Source organism: Cinclus cinclus, chromosome 28 (genome assembly GCF_963662255.1).
Source record: "Cinclus cinclus chromosome 28, bCinCin1.1, whole genome shotgun sequence".
Classification (NCBI taxonomy): Eukaryota; Metazoa; Chordata; class Aves; order Passeriformes; family Cinclidae; genus Cinclus; species Cinclus cinclus.
Genome location: NC_085073.1, coordinates 6228507 through 6250268, shown reverse-complemented (window position 1 = coordinate 6250268; position 21762 = coordinate 6228507). Strand labels below are relative to the sequence as shown.

Here is a 21762-nt window from a genome sequence, read left to right as displayed (position 1 = left end):
AAAAAAAAAAAACCCCAACAAACCGCACGAAACCCCAACCCCACACGTCGCTGCTGCGCTGAGGAGAGCAGCCGAAGGAGTGGGGTTTTAAAGGGGGGTTCTTTTGGTGCCCGCAGCCCCCCAGCGAGCTGACAGGAAAGTGTTGGACGCCATCGAGCGGCTGGTGAGCAGCGCCGCGGCGGGAGCGGCGTCTGCCACGGACGGCGGCGCTCGGAGGAGCCGGCCCGAGTATTGGTGGGTGTGGGCCGCGTTTGGGCTGCGCTGCATTTACACCTCCACCTTCCGCTGCGCGGCAAAGATCAAAGCCCTCTTGGCTATTTCGTCAGAGGTTTTTTTTGGGGTTTTTTTTTTTTTGGTTTTTTTTTTTGTTTTTTTTTTTTTTTTTGAGGGACGGGGGGATGTTTTCCTGGAGTGAATTATCCCTGGAAACGATCCTGCTGTTTGTGCTGTTGCTTTTGATGTGTCAATAATGGCTCTTTGTCTAAATTCAGAAGCAATTTGTATTTTAGGAGCCAGTGCAGGTGATGGAGACACCCAGCAAAGGTAACAGGATTTAGAGTTCCAGGAAAAACGTTGGAAAAGGGGGGAGCTGAGCCATCTCCAGGTGTGTGCCAGCACCTCTGCTGTGTGAGCTGATTAATTACCCCAATTCCTATCAACCCCCTCCATTAATTATTTCCCTGCTGCTTGTTATTCCCAGAAAAAAAAAAAAAAAACAACAAACAAAACTTTTCATACTAAACACCTGCAAAAAAAACCAAACCAAAAACAACCTGGATTGCTGAGGGGTTTGTTCGGTTCTCTTTTTAACTTTAAAAATTCAGATTTTTTTCACCAGATTTTTAATTTTTTTTCTCTTCCCTTCAGGTTCCTTTCTGACGAGGAGAGCCTGGAGTACAAATATTACAAACTGAGGCTGTCAGAGGTGCAGAGGAAGAGTGTGGGTGAGGAAGGCTCAGCCCCAGAATCCCTCAGAGCTCTGCTTTACGCCAGGAGAGTGGCCAGCATCAAAAGGAGACTTTTCAAAAGGCAAAAAAAACCTGGAATTTTCCAGGTGAGATCCAGCAGAACCGGCAAGGTGAGGAGAGCGACGAGCGCTCGCGCTCTGCCGGCAGCTGGGATGAAGCAAGGACAGAAAAATCTTCCAGATGCCGAGATTTGCCTGCCAGGTGCCACCTCGGGCACCACCTCGGGTCCCCAGGGCGCCACCTCGGGTCCCCAGGGCGCCACCTCGGGTCCCCAGGGTGCCACCTCGGGTCCCCAGGGCGCCACCTCGGGTCCCCAGGGTGCCACCTCGGGTCCCCAGGGTGCCACCTCGGGTCCCCAGGGTGCCAGCAGCTCCGAGAGCCCCGAGGCACAAGCAGGTCCTGAGCAGGTGGCGGCAGCAGCAGCAGCAGCACACGAGGTTTTCTTCCCTTTGGGGTCTCAGTTTGCTGCTGGTGAGTGAAAAGTGGGGTTTGGGGAGATTGGGGTTTGGGATCTGGGGTTTGGGATCGGGGGTTTGGGGGTTTGGGGAGATTGGGGTTTGGGATCTGGGGTTTGGGATCGGGGGTTTGGGGGTTTGGGGAGATTGGGGTTTGGGGGTTTGCGGAGATTGGGGTTTGGGATCTGGGGTTTGGGGGTTTGGGGAGATTGGGGTTTGGGATCTGGGGTTTGAGGTTTGGGGAGATTGGGGTTTGGGATCTGGGGTTTGAGGTTTGGGGAGATTGGGGTTTGGGGGTTTGGGGGTTTGGGGAGATTGGGGTTTGGGATCTGGGGTTTGGGGGTTTGGGGAGATTGGGGTTTGGGGGTTTGGGGGTTTGGGATCTGGGCTTTGGGGTTTTGGGGTTTGGGGAGATTGGGGGTTTGAGGGTTTGGGGGGATTGGGGTCTGTGGTTTGGGATCTGGGGTTTGGGGAGATTGGGGTTTGGGGGTTTGGGGAGATTGGGGTCTGTGGTTTGGGATCTGGGGTTTGGGGAGATTGGGGTTTGGGGGTTTGGGATCTGGGGTTTGGAGGGTTTGGGGTTTGGGGTTTGGGGAGATTGGGGTTTGGGAAGATTGGGGTTTGGGGGTTTGGGTTTGGGCGTTTGGGGAGATTGGGGTTTGGGATCTCGGGTTTGGGGTTTGGGGGGTTTGGGGTTTGGGGGGTTTGGGGTTTGGGGGGTTTGGGGAGATTGGGGTTTGGGGAGATTGGGGGTTTGGGGGTTTGGGGTTTGGGGGTTTGGGGTTTGGGGGTTTGGGATCTGGGGTTTGGGATTTGGGGTTTTGGGGGTTTGGGGGATTTGGGGTTTGGGGAGATTGGGGTTTGGGGGTTTGGGGGGATTGGGGGTTGGGGGTTTGGAGTCGGGGGTTTGGGGTTTGGGGGGAAAAGGAGGTTAAAGGGATTGAAGTTAAATTGAAGGGGGAAAAATGGTAAAAATGTGTTGTTGGTTATAAAAACAAAAAGAGAAGTTGTTACCAAAAAAAGTAAGGAATTGTTACAAAAAAAAGGAAGGGATTGTTAAAAAAAGAAGGGATTGTTAAAAAAAAAGGGTTATTACAAAAAAATAAGGAATTGTTAGAAAAAATATGAGATTATTAAAAAAATAAGAAATAATTTAAAAAAATAAGGAACTATTAAAAAACCAAAATTATTTTAAAAATAAGAAATAATTCAAAAATAAAGAAATTATTTTAAAAATATTAAAAAATAAGAAATTATTAAAAAAGTAAGAAATTATTTTAAAAAAAGAAGCCACAAAACCCCTCAAAATTCAACAAAAAACCACCAAAAAAAAAAACCCCAAAACTCCTCCAAAAAATCAAAAACCACAAAAAAAACCCCAAGACCAAACCCAAAAACACAAAAACCACCAAAAAAACAATGTTAGATTTAAAATTTGAAATTTTGTCCCGAAAAAAATAGAAAAAGAAAAAAAATAATCGAACCAAAGTTTTTTTCTGCAATCCAGTTATCCACAAGAAAAAATTCCTGCTGGGAACCCCCTAAGTTTATTTTATTTTCATTTTTCTTTTGCTCTTATTTTACTGGCATTTTACTCCTATTTTATTTCTATTTTACTCTTATTTTACTCATATTTTTCTCTTGTGTTACTCTTATTTTACTTTTATTTTCCCCCCTTTTTCTCCCCTTTTTCCCCCCTTTTTTCCCCCTTTTTCCCCCTTCTCCCCCTTTTTTCTCCCTTTTCCCCCCCTTTTTTCCCCCCATTCCCCCCCATTTTTTCCCCCATTTTTTCCCCCATTTCCCCCCCATTTTTTCCCATTTCCCTTTTATTTTATTCCAATTTTATTCCCTATTTTTACACCAACTCTTCCTCTACTGCGCTGACCTTTCCAAACTCTACCTGACACTAAAATAATTTGAATTTTTTTGTTGTTTTTTTTTTTATTTTCCAGTGGATGCCAAAACCATGGAAACTGCAGAAAAATTGGCCAAATTTGTGGCTCAGGTAGGACCAGAAATTGAACAATTCAGCATTGAGAACAGTGCAGATAATCCTGACCTCTGGTGAGTCCCAAATTCTGGTTTTTTTTTGCTGAAAAAATCTCATTTTTTGGGTATTTAGGAAGAGAGGATTTAAGGCAATTCTCCCCAGTTCTTCAGCACTTCCATGAATGGCTAAAAAAAGAAAAAAAAAAATCGATTTATTTTATGATATATTGATTATTTTTTTTTTAATTTTTAATTTTTTTTTTTTTTTGGATCCTAACAATCAACCTGAATCCTGAAATTCAGGATTTTTAAGATTATTCCAATTAATTAATATTTTCCTGTTGAATTAATTAATTCTTCCCAGAAGAATTTGGTGATTTGCTGATGAAGGGAATTCCTCATTTCTCCCCAAAAATCTCTGCAGTGAGCGCTCTAAAATCAACCACAAATTTATTCCTGATGTCTTGGAAATTAAAGGAAAAATCTCCTTTTGACCTTCATTTCCTTGGAATTTTTAACCTTCATTTTCAGGGATTTTTGACCTTAATTTCATGGAATTTTGACCTCATTTTCATGGATTTTTTGACCTTAATTTCATGGAATTTTGACCTCATTTTCATGGATTTTTGACCTTAATTTCATGGAATTTTGACCTCATTTTCATGGATTTTTGACCTCATTTTCATGGATTTTTGACCTTAATTTCATGGAATTTTGACCTCATTTTCATGGATTTTTGGACCTTAATTTCATGGAATTTTGACCTCATTTTCATGGATTTTTGACCTTAATTTCATGGAATTTTGACCTCATTTTCATGGATTTTTGACTTTAATTTCATGGAATTTTGACCTCATTTTCATGGAGTTTTTTTACCTCATTTCCCTGGATTTTGGACCTTAATTTTCAGGAATTTTTTACCTCATTTTCATGATTTTTTTTTACTTCATTTCCCCCGGATCTTTGACCTTAATTCCCTTGGATTTTCGACCTTGAATTCCCTGGAATTTTGGACCTTAAATTCCATGAAATTTTTACCTCGTTTTCCTGATTTTTTCACCTCATTTCCCCTGGAATTTTGACCTTAATCTTGGATTTTTGACCTCATTTCCCCTGGATTTTTAACCTTAAATTCCATGAATTTTCTGCCTCGTTTTCCTGAACTTTTCACCTCATTTCCCCTGGATCTTTGACCTTAATTCCCTTGGATTTTTGACCTGATTTCTCTTGGGAATTTTATGTTATTTCACTTGGATTTTTGACCTTGAATTCCCTGGAATTTTGACCTTGAATTCCCTGGATTTTGGACCTTGAATTCCCTGGATTTTGGACCTTAAATTCCATGATTTTTTTGACCTCATTCTCCTGAATTTTCCACCTCATTTCCCCTGAAATTTTGACCTTAATCTTGGATTTTCCACCTCATTTCCCCTGGAATTTTGACCTTGAATTCCCTGGAATTTTGACCTTGAATTCCCTGGATTTTGGACCTTAAATTCCATTATTTTTTTGACCTCATTCTCCTGAATTTTCCACCTCATTTCCCCTGAAATTTTACCTTAATCTTGGATTTTTCACCTCATTTCCCCTGGAATTTTGACCTTAACTCCCTCCAACATCCCTCAAATCCCCAATTTATTTATTTTTTTTTTTTAATCCCCCCACCCCAAACCTCACCTCCCTGAATTTCTACCCTTCACCCCCTCCATCTCTTCCCCTCAATTCACCTCTTCACCTTTCACCTCTTCACCTTTCACCTCCTTTATTCATTCGCCTCTATTTATTTTTTAATTTCTGATTTTTTTTTTTTAATTTTTTTTTTTTTTTTTCACCAAAAAACCCCTCTCTCCCCAAAATCCCCACCACCCCAGGTTCCTCCAGGACCAAACCAGCCCAGCCTTCAAATTCTACAGAATGAAAGTCTACGAGCTCTGCCCTTCCATCACCTTCAACCCCAACTCTTCCCAAAACTCCAAAACCTCCGAGACAACCCCGGAGCTCTCCGAAGACGACGACGACGAAGACGAAGAACTGGAAACCTCCCAAGCTGCAGGAGACGAGGATGAGGATGATGAGGACTTGGCAGCAGGTAGAAGGGTGACAAAGCTAGAGGAAGATTTGGTTTCCAGAGCAGGAGAGGAAATGTCAGGAGGTGACGGCGCTGTCCCAAATCTGTCGACACAGGCACCGAGCCCGGCCCCCGGCGCGCCCTTTCCCCGAAAAAGGGTCAGCAGCAAATCCCTCAAAGTGGGCATGATCCCGGCTTCCAAAAGGATCTGCCTCATAGAGGAGCCCAAAGGTCAGTTTTAGATTAAAAAAAAACAAAAAAAACCCGAGGATTTGGGCAAAAATCACGAATTTTTTAGGTGATTTTTTAGTTAAAATTCGCGTTTTTCGCGCAAAAACGAGCACGGAATTTAATTTGGATTTTCTTTGAAGTGGTGAAGGAGAAGCTGCATGGAGGAACCCAAAGGTCAGTTTTAGATTAAAAAAAACCAAACACAACGAGGATTTGGGTAAAAATCCCCAATTTTTTAGGTGATTTTTTTGGATAAAAAAATCGCGTTTTTCGCACAAAAACGAGCACGGAATTTAATTTGGATTTTGTTTGAAGTGGTGAAGGAGAAGCTGCATGGAGGAACCCAAAGGGGGGTGGACACTGAAATATTTCACTTTTTTGTCAAATGAGAAGAGAATTTGGGCAAAAATCCCAATTTTTTAGGTGATTTTTTAGTTAAAATTCGCGTTTTTCGCGCAAAAACGAGCACGGAATTTAATTTGGATTTTGTTTGAAGTGGTGAAGGAGAAGCTGCATGGAGGAACCCAAAGGTCAGTTTTAGATTAAAAAAAACCAAACACAACGAGGATTTGGGTAAAAATCCCGAAATTTTAGGTGATTTTTTGGATAAAAAAATCGCGTTTTTCGCGCAAAAACGAGCGAAAATCGGAATTTAAATCTTCATGGAAGTGGTGGAGGAGAAGCTGCGTGGAGGAACCCAAAGGTCAGTGAGGATCAAAATAATTTTATACAGAAATAAAAAACAGGATTTGGGTAAAAATCCCCAATTTTGGGGTTTTTTTGGGTTTTTTTAGTTTTTTTGGGGGGGTTTTTTGGGGTTTTTTTTGGGGTTTTTTGGGGTTTTTTTTTGGTTTTTTTGGGTTTTTTTTGTTTTGTTTTTTTTTTTTAGTTTTCTTGGGTTTTTTTTTTTTTGTTGTTTTTTTGGGGTTTTTGGATTTTTTTTGTTTTCTTGGGGTTTTGGGGATTTTTTTGGGTTTTTGGGGTTTTTTTGTTTTTTTTTTTTTGTTGTTTTTTGGGGGGGTTTTTAGGGTTTTTTTGTTGGTTTTTTTGAGGTTTTTTTTTGTTTTTTTATGTTTTCTTGGGGGTTTTTGGGGGTTTTTTTTGGTTTTTTTGGGTTTTTTTTGTTTTGTTTTTTTTTTTAGTTTTCTTGGGTTTTTTTTTTTGTTGTTGTTTTTTTGGGGTTTTTGGATTTTTTTTGTTTTCTTGGGGTTTTGGGGATTTTTTTGGGTTTTTGGGGTTTTTTTGTTTTTTTTTTTTTGTTGTTTTTTGGGGGGGTTTTTAGGGTTTTTTTGTTGGTTTTTTTGAGGTTTTTTTTGTTTTTTTATGTTTTCTTGGGGGTTTTTTGGGGGTTTTTTGGGGTTTTTTGGGATTTTTTTGGGTTTTTGGGGGTTTTTTTTGTATTGATTTTTTTGGGTTTTTTTTGTTTTTTGGGGGGTTTTTTAGGTTTTTTTTGTTGGTTTTTTGAGGGTTTTTTTTGTTTTTTTTTGGTTTTTTTTTTGTTTTCTTGGGGGTTTTGGGGGTTTTTTTGGGTTTTCTTTGGGGTTTTTTTGTTTTTTTGTTTTTTTAGGGTTTTTTGGTTTGGGGTTTTTTTTTGTTTTTTGGGGGTTTTTTTGGGTTTTTTTTTGTTTTTTTGGTTTTTTTTGTTTTCTTGGTGGGTTTTTTGGTGGTTTTTATTTTTGTTTTTTAGTTTATTTTGGGGTTTTGGGGTTTTTTTTTTGTTTTTTTTTATTTTTTGGTGACTTTTTTGTTTTTTGTGTTTGTTTTTTGTGGGTTTTTTTTTTTTTTTGCTTTTTTGTTGTTTTTTTAATATTTTTTTTTGTTTAAAAAAAATTTCATTTGTCCATCCAAAAAAAGAATCAAAAATTTCACTTCCAAAGCAAATCTGAACAAAAAATTTCTTTGCTGTTCCGGCGGCGACGTCCGTATCAAAAATCTTCAATATTCTGAATATTTATTAAAATAAAATGAATTATAAATTAAATTTTTAATTCGTTTTGTGCCTTTTTTTTTTAAATTATTTTTACATGGATCTAATTTTTCTCGTTGCTTCCATTTTAGGTGCACGGAATTGGGATCGAAATGAATTTTTTGGGAGGTTTTATTTAATTTTTTTTTTTTATTTTTATTTTTTGGTTTTTTAATCAAAAGAATGAAGAATTTCCAGCTGAATTTTGGTTTTTATTTGCAGTTCATGAACCTGTCAGGATTGCTTATGACAGACCCCGGGGTTGTCCCATCATGAAGAAGAAAAAGGTAAATTAAAAACAAAAAAAAAAAAAAAAAAAAATTCACGTTTTGGTCACCAAAAAAAAGAAACAAAAAACAAACAAACAAAAAAAAAAAAACACAAAAAACAAACAAAAAAAAATAAAAATTAAAAAAAAAAAAATTTCAAATTTTGGTCACAAAAAAAAAAACACAAAAAAACAAACAAACAAAAAAAAAATTAAAAAAAAAATTCACATTTTGGTCACCAAAAACAAAAAAAAAACCAAAAAAAAAATACAAAAAACCAAACAAAAAAATAAAAATTAAAAAAAAAAAGAAAAAATTCACATTTTGGTCACCAAAAAAAAAAAAAAAACACCAAAAAACAAACAAAAAAGAAAAAAAACACAAAAAAACAAACAAAAAAATAAAAATTAAAAAAAAAACAAGAAAAAAAATTTCACATTTTGGTCACAAAAAAAAAACAAAAACAAAAAAAAAAACAAAAAAATAAAAATTTTAAAAAATAGGAAAAAAATTTCACATTTTGGTCACCAAAAAAAGAAAACAAAAAACAAAAACAACAACAAAAAAAAATAAAAAAAATTAAAAAAAATTAATTTTGGTCACCAAAAAAAAAAACCAAAAACCAAAAACCAAAACCAAAAACAAAACAAACAAAAAAAAACAAAACAAAAAAAACCAAAAAAAAAACCAAAAAAACAAACAAACAAAAAAAAAAATTTAAAAAAAAAAATAAAAAAGAGAAATTTGGGAAAAAAAAACAAAAATAAAATCAGAATTTTCTGGGGGAAAAAAAATAAAAGAAAAATCTGGGCTGAAGGTGAATTTTTAATTTTTATTTTTTGCTTTTTTTTAGGGTTTTCTTAGTGTCAAAATTAAAATTTTTAAAGGATTTTTAAAGGATTTTTAAAGGATTTTTAAGGAATATTAAAGGATTTTTTAAAGGAATTTTAAACGATTTTTTAAGGATTTTTAAAGGATTTTTTTAAAGGATTTTTAAAGAATTTTTAAGAAATGTTAAAGGATTTTTTTAAGGTTTTTAAAGAAATTTTAAGGATTTTTCAAAGATAATTTTTAAGGATTTTTTAAAGATTTTTTTAAATTCCTATTTAAAAATCCCTTTAAAAAATGGAATTTCCTATTTAAAAATCCCTCTAAAAAATGGAATTTCCTATTTAAAAATCCCTCTAAAAAATGGAAATTCCTATTTAAAAATCCCTTTAAAAAATATTTGGGGTGATTTATTTGGGGTGATTTATTTGAGGTTATTTTGTGTTATTTGGGGTCATTTATTTGGGGTTTTTTTTGGGGTTATTCGGGGTTATTTTGGGTTATTTTGGGTTATTTTGGGTTGTTTTTGGTCATTCAGGGTTATTTGGGGTTATTTAGGGTTATTTGGGGTTATTTAGGGTTATTTGGGGTTATTTAGGGTTTTTTGGGTTATTTAGGGTTATTTGGGGTTATTTTGGGTTATTTGGGGTTATTTGGGGTTATTTTGGGTTATTTGGGGTTATTTAGGGTTATTTGGGGTTATTTTGGGTTATTTGGGGTTATTTGGGGTTATTTTGGGTTGTTTTTGGTTATTTAGGGTTTTTTGGGGTTATTTAGGGTTTTTTGGGTTATTTAGGGTTATTTTGGGTTATTTTGGGTTGTTTTTGGTTATTTAGGGTTATTTGGGGTTATTTAGGGTTATTTGGGGTTATTTTGGGTTTTTTGGGGTCGCTCAGGGCTGTCTATCCCCTGTCACTCCCCAGACCCTGGGGTTTTATTTAGGGTTATTTAGGGTTATTTGGGGTTATTTTGGGTTATTTGGGGTTATTTGGGGTTATTTTGGGTTGTTTTTGGTTATTTAGGGTTATTTGGGGTTATTTAGGGTTATTTGGGGTTATTTAGGGTTTTTTGGGTTATTTAGGGTTATTTGGGGTTATTTAGGGTTGTTTTTGGTTATTCAGGGTTATTTAGGGTTTTTTGGGGTTATTTAGGGTTATTTGGGGTTATTTTGGGTTGTTTTTGGTTATTTAGGGTTATTCGGGGTTATTTAGGGTTATTTAGGGTTTTTTGGGTTATTTTGGGTTATTTTGGGTTATTTTGGGTTGTTTTTGGTTATTCAGGGTTATTTAGGGTTATTTGGGGTTATTTTGGGTTGTTTTTGGTTATTCAGGGTTATTCAGGGTTATTTAGGGTTTTTTGGGGTTATTTAGGGTTTTTTGGGTTATTTAGGGTTATTTGGGGTTATTTTGGGTTGTTTTTGGTTATTTAGGGTTTTTTGGGGTTATTTAGGGTTTTTTGGGGTCGCTCAGGGCTGTCCATCCCTGCTCCTTGCAGCTGCAGAGGCCGCGGGGTCCGGAGCCGTTCCGGGGGGGGCCGAGCCCCGGGACCGGGGGGTCCCAACTGCTGCGGGGGATGGGACGGCACCAGGGCCACGGCACCCGCCAGGCCCTGCGCCTGTAAGGGGGCACTGGGGGTACTGGGGGGTACTGGGGGGTACTGGGAGGGGATTGATGGGGTAATGGGGGCACTGGGGGGTACTGGGAGGGTACTGGGGGCACTGGGGGGGATTGATGGGGTAATGGGGGGGGATTGATGGGGTAATGGGGGCACTGGGAGGGTACTGGGGGGTACTGGGGGGGATTGATGGGGTAATGGGGGCACTGGGGGGTACTGGGAGGGTACTGGGGGGTACTGGGGGGTACTGGGGGGGATTGATGGGGTAATGGGGGCACTGGGGGGTACTGGGGGGTACTGGGGGGCACTGGGGGGGGATTGATGGGGTAATGGGGGCACTGGGGGGTACTGGGAGGGTACTGGGGGGTACTGGGGGGTACTGGGAGGGGATTGATGGGGTAATGGGGGGTACTGGGGGGGTACTGGGGGGTACTGGGAGGTACTGGGGGGGTACTGGGAGGGGATTGATGGGGTAATGGGGGGTACTGGGGGCACTGGGGGGGTACTGGGAGGGTACTGGAAGGGGATTGATGGGGTAATGGGGGCACTGGGAGAGTACTGGGAGGGTACTGGGAGGGTACTGGGGGGTACTGGGGGGGATTGATGGGGTAATGGGGGCACTGGGAGAGTACTGGGGGGCACTGGGAGGGTACTGGGAGGGTACTGGGAGGTACTGGGGGGGGATTGATGGGGTAAGGGGGGCACTGGGGGAGTACTGGGGGGCACTGGGAGAGTACTGGGGGGCACTGGGAGGGTACTGGGAGGTACTGGGGGGGATTGATGGGGTAATGGGGGCACTGGGGGTAATGGGAGGGTACTGGGGGGCACTGGGGGGGTACTGGGAGGGGGTGATGGGGGGGATTGGAGTGATGGGGTAATGGGGGGGAGTGATGGGGAGCATTGATGGGGTACTGGGGGCACTGGGAGTACTGGGGGGAGTGATGGAGGGGATTGATGGGGGTACTGGGGGGTACTGGGGGGGTACTGGGTGTAATGTGGGGTACTGGGGGGGTACTGGGGGGGTAATGGGGGGTACTGGGGGGGTAATGGGGAGGTAATGGGGGGTACTGGGAGGGTAATGGGGAGGTAATGGGGGGTACTGGGTGTAATGGGGTTACTGGGGGGGTGCTGGGGGGGATTGATGGGGTAATGGGGAGGTAATGGGGGGTACTGGGGGAGTACTGGGGGGGTAATGGGGGGCAGTGATGGGGGGATAATGGGGGATTAATGGGAGGGATGAATGGGGGAATAGTGGGGGCTACTGGGGGGGATAAAGGGGAATTAATGAGGGAATAATGGGGGGGTACTGGGGGGAATAATGGGGGAATAGTGGGGGAATAATGGGGTTTGAGGGGGGCATAATGGGGGAATTAATGGGGGTTTAATGGTGGAATTAATGGGGATTTAATGGGGGAATAATGGGGTTTAATGGGGATTCAATGGGGGAAATAATGGGGATTTAATGGTGGAATTAATGGGGGAATAATGGGGGAATAATGGGATTTAATGGGGGAATTAATGGTGGAATTAATGAGGATTTAATGGGGGAATTAATGGGGATTCAATGGGGGAATTAATGGGATTTAATTGGGGAATAATGGGGGAATTAATGGGATTTAATGGGGGATAAATGGGGTTCAATGGGGGAAATAATTGGATTTAATGGGGTACAATGGGGAAATTAATGGAGAAAACAATGGGGAAACAAGGGGTTTAATGGGGGAAATAATGGGAAAAACAAAGGTTTTTAATGGGGGAAATAACGTGGAAAATTGCATTTTTAATGGGGGAAGAATTCCCTAAATCTCCATAGAATTCCCTTTAATCCAGAATTCCGTGGCACTCCCCGCTCCCTCCCCAAATCCCCCTGCACTTCCATGGCAGAAAGCCCAAAATTCACTTTTTTTAACCCATATCAATTCCCAATGTCAATTTCCATTCCAGTATCAATTCCAACATCAATTTTAACATCAATTCCAATTTCCCTTCCAATCTCAATTCCCAATCTCAATTCTAATTCCCAATTCCAATTCCCAATTCCAATTCCCAATTCCCAATCTCAATTCCCAATCTCAATTCCAATTCCCATGTCAATTCCCATGTCAATTCCAATGTCAATTCCAATTTCAATTTCCCATGTCAATTTCCATTCTAATGTCAATTCCCCATTGTCAATTTCCATGTCAATTCCCAATGTCAATTCCAATGTCAATTCCCAATGTCAATTTCAATTCCCATGTCAATTTCCAATTTCCAATTCCAATTTCCATTCCAATGTCAATCTCCAGTGTCAATTTCCATTCCAATTCCAAATTCCATTCCCATGTCAATTTCCATTCCCATTTCAATTCCCAATCTCAATTCCCAATGTCAATTTCCCATTGTCAATTCCCCAATGTCAATTTTCTTTCCCATGTCAATTTCCTTTCCTGTGTCAATTTCCACTCCCATGTCAATTTCCCAATCTCAATTTCCAATTTCCCAATGTCAGTTTCCCAATATCAATTTCCCATTGTCAGTTTCCAATTTCCCAATGTCAATTTCCAATTTCCCATTGTCAATTTCCCACTGTCAATTTCCCATTGTCAATTTCCAATTTCCCATTGTCCCTTTCCCATTTCCCATTGTCCATTTCCCATTTCCCATTTCCCATTGTCCCTTTCCCATTTCCCATTTCCCATTGTCCATTTCCCATTGTCCCTTTCCCATTTCCCATTGTCCATTTCCCATTGTCCCTTTCCCATTTCCCATTTCCCATTGTCCCTTTCCCATTGTCCATTTCCCATTGTCCCTTTCCCATTGTCCATTTCCCATTTCCCATTTCCCATTTCCCATTGTCCATTTCCCATTTCCCATTTCCCATTTCCCATTTCCCATTGTCCCTTTCCCATTTCCCATTGTCCCTTTCCCATTGTCCCTTTCCCATTGTCCATTTCCCATTGTCCATTTCCCATTTCCCATTGTCCCTTTCCCATTTCCCATTTCCCATTTCCCATTTCCCATTGTCCATTTCCCATTTCCCATTTCCCATTGTCCATTTCCCATTGTCCATTTCCCATTGTCCATTTCCCATTGTCCATTTCCCATTTCCCATTGTCCATTTCCCATTGTCCCTTTCCCATTTCCCATTTCCCATTGTCCCTTTCCCATTTCCCATTTCCCATTTCCCATTGTCCATTTCCCATTGTCCCTTTCCCATTTCCCATTTCCCATTGTCCCTTTCCCATTTCCCATTTCCCATTTCCCATTGTCCCTTTCCCATTTCCCATTTCCCATTTCCCATTTCCCATTGTCCATTTCCCATTGTCCCTTTCCCATTTCCCATTTCCCATTGTCCCTTTCCCATTTCCCATTTCCCATTTCCCATTTCCCATTTCCCATTGTCCCTTTCCCATTTCCCATTTCCCATTTCCCATTGTCCATTTCCCATTTCCCATTTCCCATTGTCCATTTCCCATTGTCCATTTCCCATTTCCCATTGTCCATTTCCCATTGTCCCTTTCCCATTTCCCATTTCCCATTTCCCATTTCCCATTGTCCATTTCCCATTGTCCCTTTCCCATTTCCCATTTCCCATTGTCCCTTTCCCATTTCCCATTTCCCATTTCCCATTGTCCCTTTCCCATTTCCAATTTCCCATTTCCCATTTCCCATTGTCCATTTCCCATTGTCCCTTTCCCATTTCCCATTTCCCATTGTCCATTTCCCATTTCCCATTTCCCATTTCCCATTGTCCATTTCCCATTGTCCATTTCCCATTTCCCATTTCCCATTTCCCATTTCCCATTGTCCCTTTCCCATTGTCCATTTCCCATTGTCCATTTCCCATTTCCCATTTCCCATTTCCCATTTCCCATTGTCCCTTTCCCATTTCCCATTTCCCATTTCCCATTGTCCATTTCCCATTTCCCATTGTCCATTTCCCATTTCCCATTTCCCATTTCCCATTTCCCATTGTCCCTTTCCCATTTCCCATTGTCCCTTTCCCATTTCCCATTTCCCATTGTCCCTTTCCCATTTCCCATTTCCCATTTCCCATTTCCCATTTCCCATTGTCCCTTTCCCATTTCCCATTTCCCATTTCCCATTGTCCATTTCCCATTTCCCATTGTCCATTTCCCATTTCCCATTTCCCATTTCCCATTTCCCATTGTCCCTTTCCCATTTCCCATTGTCCCTTTCCCATTTCCCATTTCCCATTGTCCCTTTCCCATTTCCCATTTCCCATTTCCCATTTCCCATTTCCCATTGTCCCTTTCCCATTTCCCATTTCCCATTTCCCATTGTCCATTTCCCATTTCCCATTGTCCATTTCCCATTTCCCATTTCCCATTTCCCATTGTCCCTTTCCCATTTCCCATTGTCCCTTTCCCATTTCCCATTTCCCATTGTCCCTTTCCCATTTCCCATTTCCCATTTCCCATTTCCCATTTCCCATTGTCCCTTTCCCATTTCCCATTTCCCATTTCCCATTGTCCATTTCCCATTTCCCATTGTCCATTTCCCATTTCCCATTTCCCATTTCCCATTTCCCATTGTCCCTTTCCCATTTCCCATTGTCCCTTTCCCATTTCCCATTTCCCATTTCCCATTTCCCATTTCCCTTCCCATGTCCATCCCAATCCCCCCTTCGGCCCCTTGGATCCGTTTCCTTTCTGCCGGAACTCGATAAAACGCTCGAACCCCTGCGATCCACGTCAATGAATTCGCGCCACCGGCGTTAATTAATTAACGTTAATTACTGTGATTCCTTTCAGGGGCGCCCCGGCGGCGGGGGAGGGGCTGGGCGTGGCCGAGGGGGAGGGGGAGGGGGACGCGTTCGACGTGTTCCGGCAGAGGATGATCCACAGGTACCGGCAGAGGAGGGCACGGGCACCTGCAGGTGAGAGCTGGGATCCCGAAAAGAGCAGGGAATGGTGTGGGGGGGGAGAGGGAATTCCCAAAAATGTCAAATTATGGGGTCACGGCGTGGGGGGGATTGAGGGAATTCCCAAAAATGTCAAATTATGGGGTCACGGTGTGGGGGGATTGAGGGAATTCCCAAAAATGTCAAATTATGGGGTCACGGTGTGGGGGGATTGAGGGAATTCCCAAAAATGTCAAATTATGGGGTCACGGTGTGGGGGGATTGAGGGAATTCCCAAAAATGTCAAATTATGGGGTCACGGTGTGGGGGGGATTGAGGGAATTCCCAAAAATGTCAAATTATGGGGTCACGGTGTGGGGGGAGAGAGGGAATTCCCAAAAATGTCAAATTATGGGGTCACGGTGAGGGGGGATTGAGGGAATTCCCAAAAATGTCAAATTATGGGGTCACGGTGAGGGGGGATTGAGGGAATTCCCAAAAATGTCAAATTATGGGGTCACGGTGTGGGGGGGAGAGAGGGAATTCCCAAAAATTCCAAAGAGAATTTCACTTTCCTGATTCCCCTTTTCCCTTTTTCCCATTTTCCCTTTTTCCTTTTTTTCTCTTTTTAATTTTTTCTCTTTTTAATTTTCTCTCTTTTTTTCTCTTTTTCTCTTTTTCTCTTTTTCTCTTTTGAATTTTTTCTCTTTTCAATTTTTTGTCTTTTTTTTTCTCTTTTTCTCTTTTTCAATTTTTTCTCTTCTATTTTCACTCTCTCTTTTTTCACTTTCTTATTCTCTTTTTCATTTTCTCTTTTTCAATTTTTTTTCTTTTTCACTTTCTCTTTTTCTCTTCCTCTTTTTGTTTTTCATTTTCTTTTTCATTTTCTCTTTTTCACTTTTCTCTCATTTTTCTTTTTCATCTTTTTTAATTTTTTCTTTTTCACTTTCTTTTTCTCTTCCTCTCTTTGTTTTTCATTTTCTTTTTCTCTTTTTCACTTTCTCTCTTTTTCTCTTTTTTATTTTCTCTTTTTCACTTTCTCTCATTTTTCTTTTTCATTTTCTCTTTTTGAATTTTTTCTCTTTTTCACTTTCTTTTTCTCTTTTTCCTCTTTTTTATTTTTCTCTCTTTTTCACTTTCTTATTCTCTTTTTCATTTTCTTTTTCATTTTTTTCTCTTTTTCACTTCTCTCCATCTCTCTCTCTCTTTCCTTTTCCCTTTCCCCTTGTTTTTTTTTCCCCTTTTTTTCCCCTTTTTTTCCCCTTTTTTTCCCCTTTTTTTCCCCTTTTTTTCCCCTTTTTTCCCCCTTTTTTCCCCTTTTTTTCCCCTTTTTTTTTCCCCTTTTTTCCCCCTTTTTTTCCCCTTTTTTTCCCCTTTTTTCCCCCTTTTTTCCCCTTTTTTTCCCCTTTTTCCCCCTTCCCCTCCCCAGCTCCAGGCTCTGTTCCATGGAATTTCCTGCCCCGTTCCCTCTCTGCTGTCTCTGCTGATTTTTGCTCGGATTTTTCCTCCACCCCCTGCAGAAATTCCCTCCAAGAAACAGAAAAAAAAAAAAAAAAAAGAGAAAAAACAACAACAACAACAAAAAAAAAGAACATTTTCCCCCATTTTAGTGTAAGTAACTCTGGTAGAAATGTTAAATTTCTGGTAGCTGCAATAAATGTAGAGCTGGGCAATTTCTGCTTCCTGTGACTTTTAATTTTGGGTTTTTTTGGGTTTTTTTTTTTTTCAATTTCTGCTTGTTTTTGGCCATTTGGAAGAGATATGCATTTTTATTTCTACCCGCTCCATTCCATTTTCTTTTTTTTTTTTTTTTTTTTTTTTTTTTTAAATTCCTGTGGCTGCAGAGCAGGATTTTGGGGTCAAAAAAAAAAAAAAAAAAAAAAAAAAAAAAAAAAAAAAAAGATTTTTGGGATGGGATTTCCTCACCAAAAATTGGAATTAATGCCTGTGCTCAACCCTTTCTCCAACCAAGGATCTTTTTTTAATTTTTTTTTTTTTTGCCAAAATTCAGATTTTTAAGATTACTAAGGAGCTATTTTTGGGGTAAATCTTTTCCCCCCTTTTTCCCCCTTTTTTCCCCCCTTTTTCTCCCCTTTTTCCCCCCCCTTTTTTCCCCCCCCCTTTTTTCCCCCCCTTTTTTTCCCCCCCTTTTTTCCCCCCCTTTTTTTTCCCCCCCTTTTTTTCCCCTTTTTCCCCCCTTTTCCCCCCTTTTCCCCCCTTTTTCCCTTTTTCCCCCCTTTTTCTTCCCCTTTTTTCCCCCTTTTTCCTCCTTTTTTTCTCCTTTTTTTCCCCTTTTCACCCCCCTTTTCCCCCCCCCTTTTCCCCCCCCTTTTCCCCCCCCTTTTCCCCCCCCTTTTCCCCCCCCTTTTCCCCCCCCTTTTTCCCCCCCCTTTTTCCCCCCCCTTTTTCCCCTTTTCCCCCCCCTTTTTCCCCTTTTTCCCCTTTTTTCCCCCTTTTTTTCCCCTTTTTTCCCCCCTTTTTTCCCCTTTTTTCCCCTTTTTTCCCCTTTTTTCCCCTTTTTCCCCCTTTTTTCCCCTTTTTTCCCCTTTTCCACTTTCCCATCCCCCCTTGGTTTCCTGTTACCTTTAAATCCAAATTATTTTATTTTTTCCCTTTCCCCACTCTCCTTTCAATTTATGGCGCCCAAATAAAACCTGGCCTCAAAAAAAAAAAAAAAATCCAATTATTTTCCTTTTAGATCATTTCAACAATTACAACAATATCAGAATTAAAATTAAAAAAAAAAATCAGAAAATCTCTTTGATCACCTTTTTAACCCTGCATTTCTCACACCTGAGTGGCCAATCACAACCCGATGTGGATTTGAGGAAACAACAACCAAAAAAAACCTGAAAAATGAGAATTTCCTCAAGAAAAAAAAAAAAAAAACAAAAAAACCACCAGGATCCATCTGAAATAAATCAGTTTTTGTTTGTTTTTTTATTTTTATTTTTTAATTTTTGGTGAACTTTGTGAAGTGGGAGCCTTGGCTGGGAACTGTTGGCGTTCTCTGTGGGCAATAAAATTCTGTTTGAGGAATTTTGGGGAGTTTTCCTTTGGTTTTGTGGGGTTTGGGATGGGAGGGACCCCAGAGCCCACCTGGGGACACCCCCGGGACCTTTTGGGCCACCCCAGGTGGCTCCAGCCTGGCCTTGGGCATTCCAGGGATCCTGAATTCCCATCCCAAATCCATTCCCCGTGTCCCTGAATTCCCATCCCAAATCCATTCCCGTGTCCCTGAATTCCCATCCCAAATCCATTCCTGTGTCCCTGAATTCCCATCCCAAATCCATTCCCCGTGTCCCTGAATTCCCATCCCAAATCCATTCCCTGTGCCCTGAATTCCCATCCCAAATCCATTCCCGTGTCCCTGAATTCCCATCCCAAATCCATTCCCGTGTCCCTGAATTCCCATCCCAAATCCATTCCCTGTGCCCTGAATTCCCATCCCAAATCCATTCCCGTGTCCCTGAATTCCCATCCCAAATCCATTCCCCGTGTCCCTGAATTCCCATCCCAAATCCATTCCCCGTGTCCCTGAATTCCCATCCCAAATCCATTCCCGTGTCCCTGAATTCCCATCCCAAATCCATTCCCGTGTCCCTGAATTCCCATCCCAAATCCATTCCCGTGTCCCTGAATTCCCATCCCAAATCCATTCCCCGTGTCCCTGAATTCCCATCCCAAATCCATTCCCCGTGTCCCTGAATTCCCATCCCAAATCCATTCCTGTGTCCCTGAATTCCCATCCCAAATCCATTCCCTGTGCCCTGAATTCCCATCCCAAATCCATTCCTGTGTCCCTGAATTCCCATCCCAAATCCATTCCCGTGTCCCTGAATTCCCATCCCAAATCCATTCCCGTGTCCCTGAATTCCCATCCCAAATCCATTCCCCGTGTCCCTGAATTCCCATCCCAAATCCATTCCCGTGTCCCTGTCCCCTGCTCTCGTGTCCCCTCCAGTGCTGTCCCCGTGTCCCCAAGGACTGAGGTGACACCGGGACTGAGGTGACACCGGGCGTGTCCCCAAGGACTGAGGTGGCACCGGGTGACTCCTGCACAGCCGAGGCCACCAGCACAGAGCGGTTTTGTCACTTTTGTGCTCTCCTGGTGCTCCAAAATCCAAACATTGCCAGGAACAGAAAATCCTCAGGAGCCTCCTGGGCACGGGGACAGAGGGACAGGGGGACAGAGGGGACAGAGGGACAGAGGGACAGAGGGGACAGAAGGACAGAGGGACAGAGGGGACAGAGGGACAGGGGGACAGAGGGACAGAGGGACAGAGGGACAGGGGGACAGGGGGGACAGGGGGACAGAGGGACAGAGGGACAGGGGGACAGAAGGACAGAGGGACAGAGGGGACAGAGGGACAGGGGGACAGAGGGACAGAGGGACAGAGGGACAGGGGGACAGGGGGGACAGGGGGACAGAGGGACAGAGGGACAGGGGGACAGAGGGACAGGGGGACAGAGGGGACAGAGGGACAGAGGGACAGAGGGACAGAGGGACAGAGGGGACAGAGGGACAGGGGGACAGAGGGGACAGAGGGGACAGAGGGACAGAGGGGACAGAGGGACAGGGGGACAGAGGGACAGAGGGACAGGGGGACAGAGGGGACAGAGGGGACAGGGGGACAGAGGGACAGAGGGACAGAGGGACAGAGGGGACAGAGGGGACAGAGGGACAGAGGGACAGAGGGACAGGGGGACAGGGGGACAGGGGGACAGAGGGACAGGGGGACAGAGGGGACAGAGGGACAGGGGGACAGAGGGACAGGGGGACAGGGGGACAGAGGGACAGAGGGACAGAGGGACAGAGGGGACAGAGGGACAGAGGGACAGAGGGACAGGGGGACAGAGGGGACAGGGGGACAGAGGGACAGAGGGACAGAGGGACAGAGGGACAGGGGGACAGAGGGAGGGACAGAGGGACAGGGGGACGGAGGGACAGAGCTGCTTTAATGAGGTGTGCGGTTAATGAGTTAATTAATGGGTTCATTAATGGGTTAATTAATGGGTTAATTAATGGGTTAATTAATGGGTTAATGGATTAATTGGTTAATTATTTAATTTGGTTAATGGATTAATTGGTTAATTGGGTTATTTGGTTAATTGGGTTATTTGGTTAATTGGGTTAATTGGGTTAATTAATTGGATAATTGGATTTTTTGATGTTTTTTGATTTTTTTTGGAAGGGGGGGATGTGGGAAAAGTCAAATTAGGAGGGGGAGAAAAAAAAAAGTGAGGGAAAATAATTGTGAGGGGATAAATAAAGGGAAAAGAGAGAAAAACAAAAAGGGAAAACCAGATGTGACCCCTCTGGCCAGTGAGAAATAAATGAATATATTAATAAATTAATGAATTAATGAATGGAGAAATGGAGAAATTAATAAACGGATATATTTATATATGAATAAATTAACAAAGTAATAAATCGATAAATTAATGAATTAATAAATTAATAAATGCATAAATAGATTATGAATTAATAAATGAATAAATGAATAAATGAATAGGTTGATAAATTAATAAATTAATAATTTAATAAATTAACATTTTGGTTAAAATAATAAATGAATAAATTAATAAATTCATAATTAAATGAATAAGTTAATAAATTAATGAATTAATAGATTAATGAAATAATAAATTAATAAATTAATAAATGAAAAAATTGATAAATTAATAAATGGAGAAATGGAGAAATTACTAAATGAATAAATTAATATATCAATAAATGAATAAATGGAGAAATGAATAAATGGAGAAATTACTAAATTAATAAATGAATATATCAATAAATGGATAAATGAATAAAAGGATAAATGAATAAATGAATAAAAGGATAAATGAATAAATGGAGAAATGGATAAATGAATAAATAAATATATCAATAAATGAATAAATGAATATATCAATAAATGAATAAATCAATAAATGAATAAATGAAGAAATGAAGAAATGAGGACCTGGGCATTGGGGTTTAAAGGATTTTGGGTTTAGAGGATTTTTGGGTTTAGAGGATTTTTGGGTTCCAGCACAAACAGAGCCCACACAAAGTTAAAAAATAAAAGTGGATATTTTTAATTTAACGAGCGGCCTGCACGGACGATGGAATTTTCCAGGTTAAGTCTCCTTTACAAATTGATTTCTTTACAAAATTAAGATTTCATCCTCCAATTCCAGCCTCATCCCCCCACAAATCCCCTTGTGCTGATATTTTTTTGGTTTTTTTTGGGGGGGCCCCGAGGCTGTGAGGTTTCTGCGGGTGCCCAAAATTCAAACACACAACTGCACCTCACTCGGGGGGGAAAAAAAAAAAAACCAAAGAAAACCCCCAAAGTTGGAACCTGGAAGGCACCGGGGAAAAGTTTGGGGTTTCAGGGATGGAAAAGGGAACATTTTAAGGCACAGGAGCAGTTTGGGGTTTCAGGGATGGAAAAGGGAACATTTTAAGGCCCCGGGAGCAGTTTGGGGTTTCAGGGATGGAAAAGGGAACATTTTAAGGCCCTGGGAGCAGTTTGGGGT

At 41.3% G+C, this 21762-nt stretch overlaps 1 protein-coding gene across 1 annotated transcript in view; it reads left to right on the top strand.

Annotated features, from left to right (window-relative positions):
• The window catches only part of SUGP2 (SURP and G-patch domain containing 2), a 29003-nt gene that overhangs the window by 3678 nt on the left and 3563 nt on the right, over nucleotides 1-21762 (top strand). The window contains exons 3-10 of the mRNA XM_062510076.1: nucleotides 117-234; nucleotides 868-1298; nucleotides 1398-1439; nucleotides 3376-3487; nucleotides 5284-5711; nucleotides 7900-7964; nucleotides 10269-10390; nucleotides 15146-15270. Coding sequence (XP_062366060.1) covers nucleotides 117-234; nucleotides 868-1298; nucleotides 1398-1439; nucleotides 3376-3487; nucleotides 5284-5711; nucleotides 7900-7964; nucleotides 10269-10390; nucleotides 15146-15270 — 1443 coding nt within the window. The remainder of the gene's footprint in view (nucleotides 1-116; nucleotides 235-867; nucleotides 1299-1397; nucleotides 1440-3375; nucleotides 3488-5283; nucleotides 5712-7899; nucleotides 7965-10268; nucleotides 10391-15145; nucleotides 15271-21762) is intronic.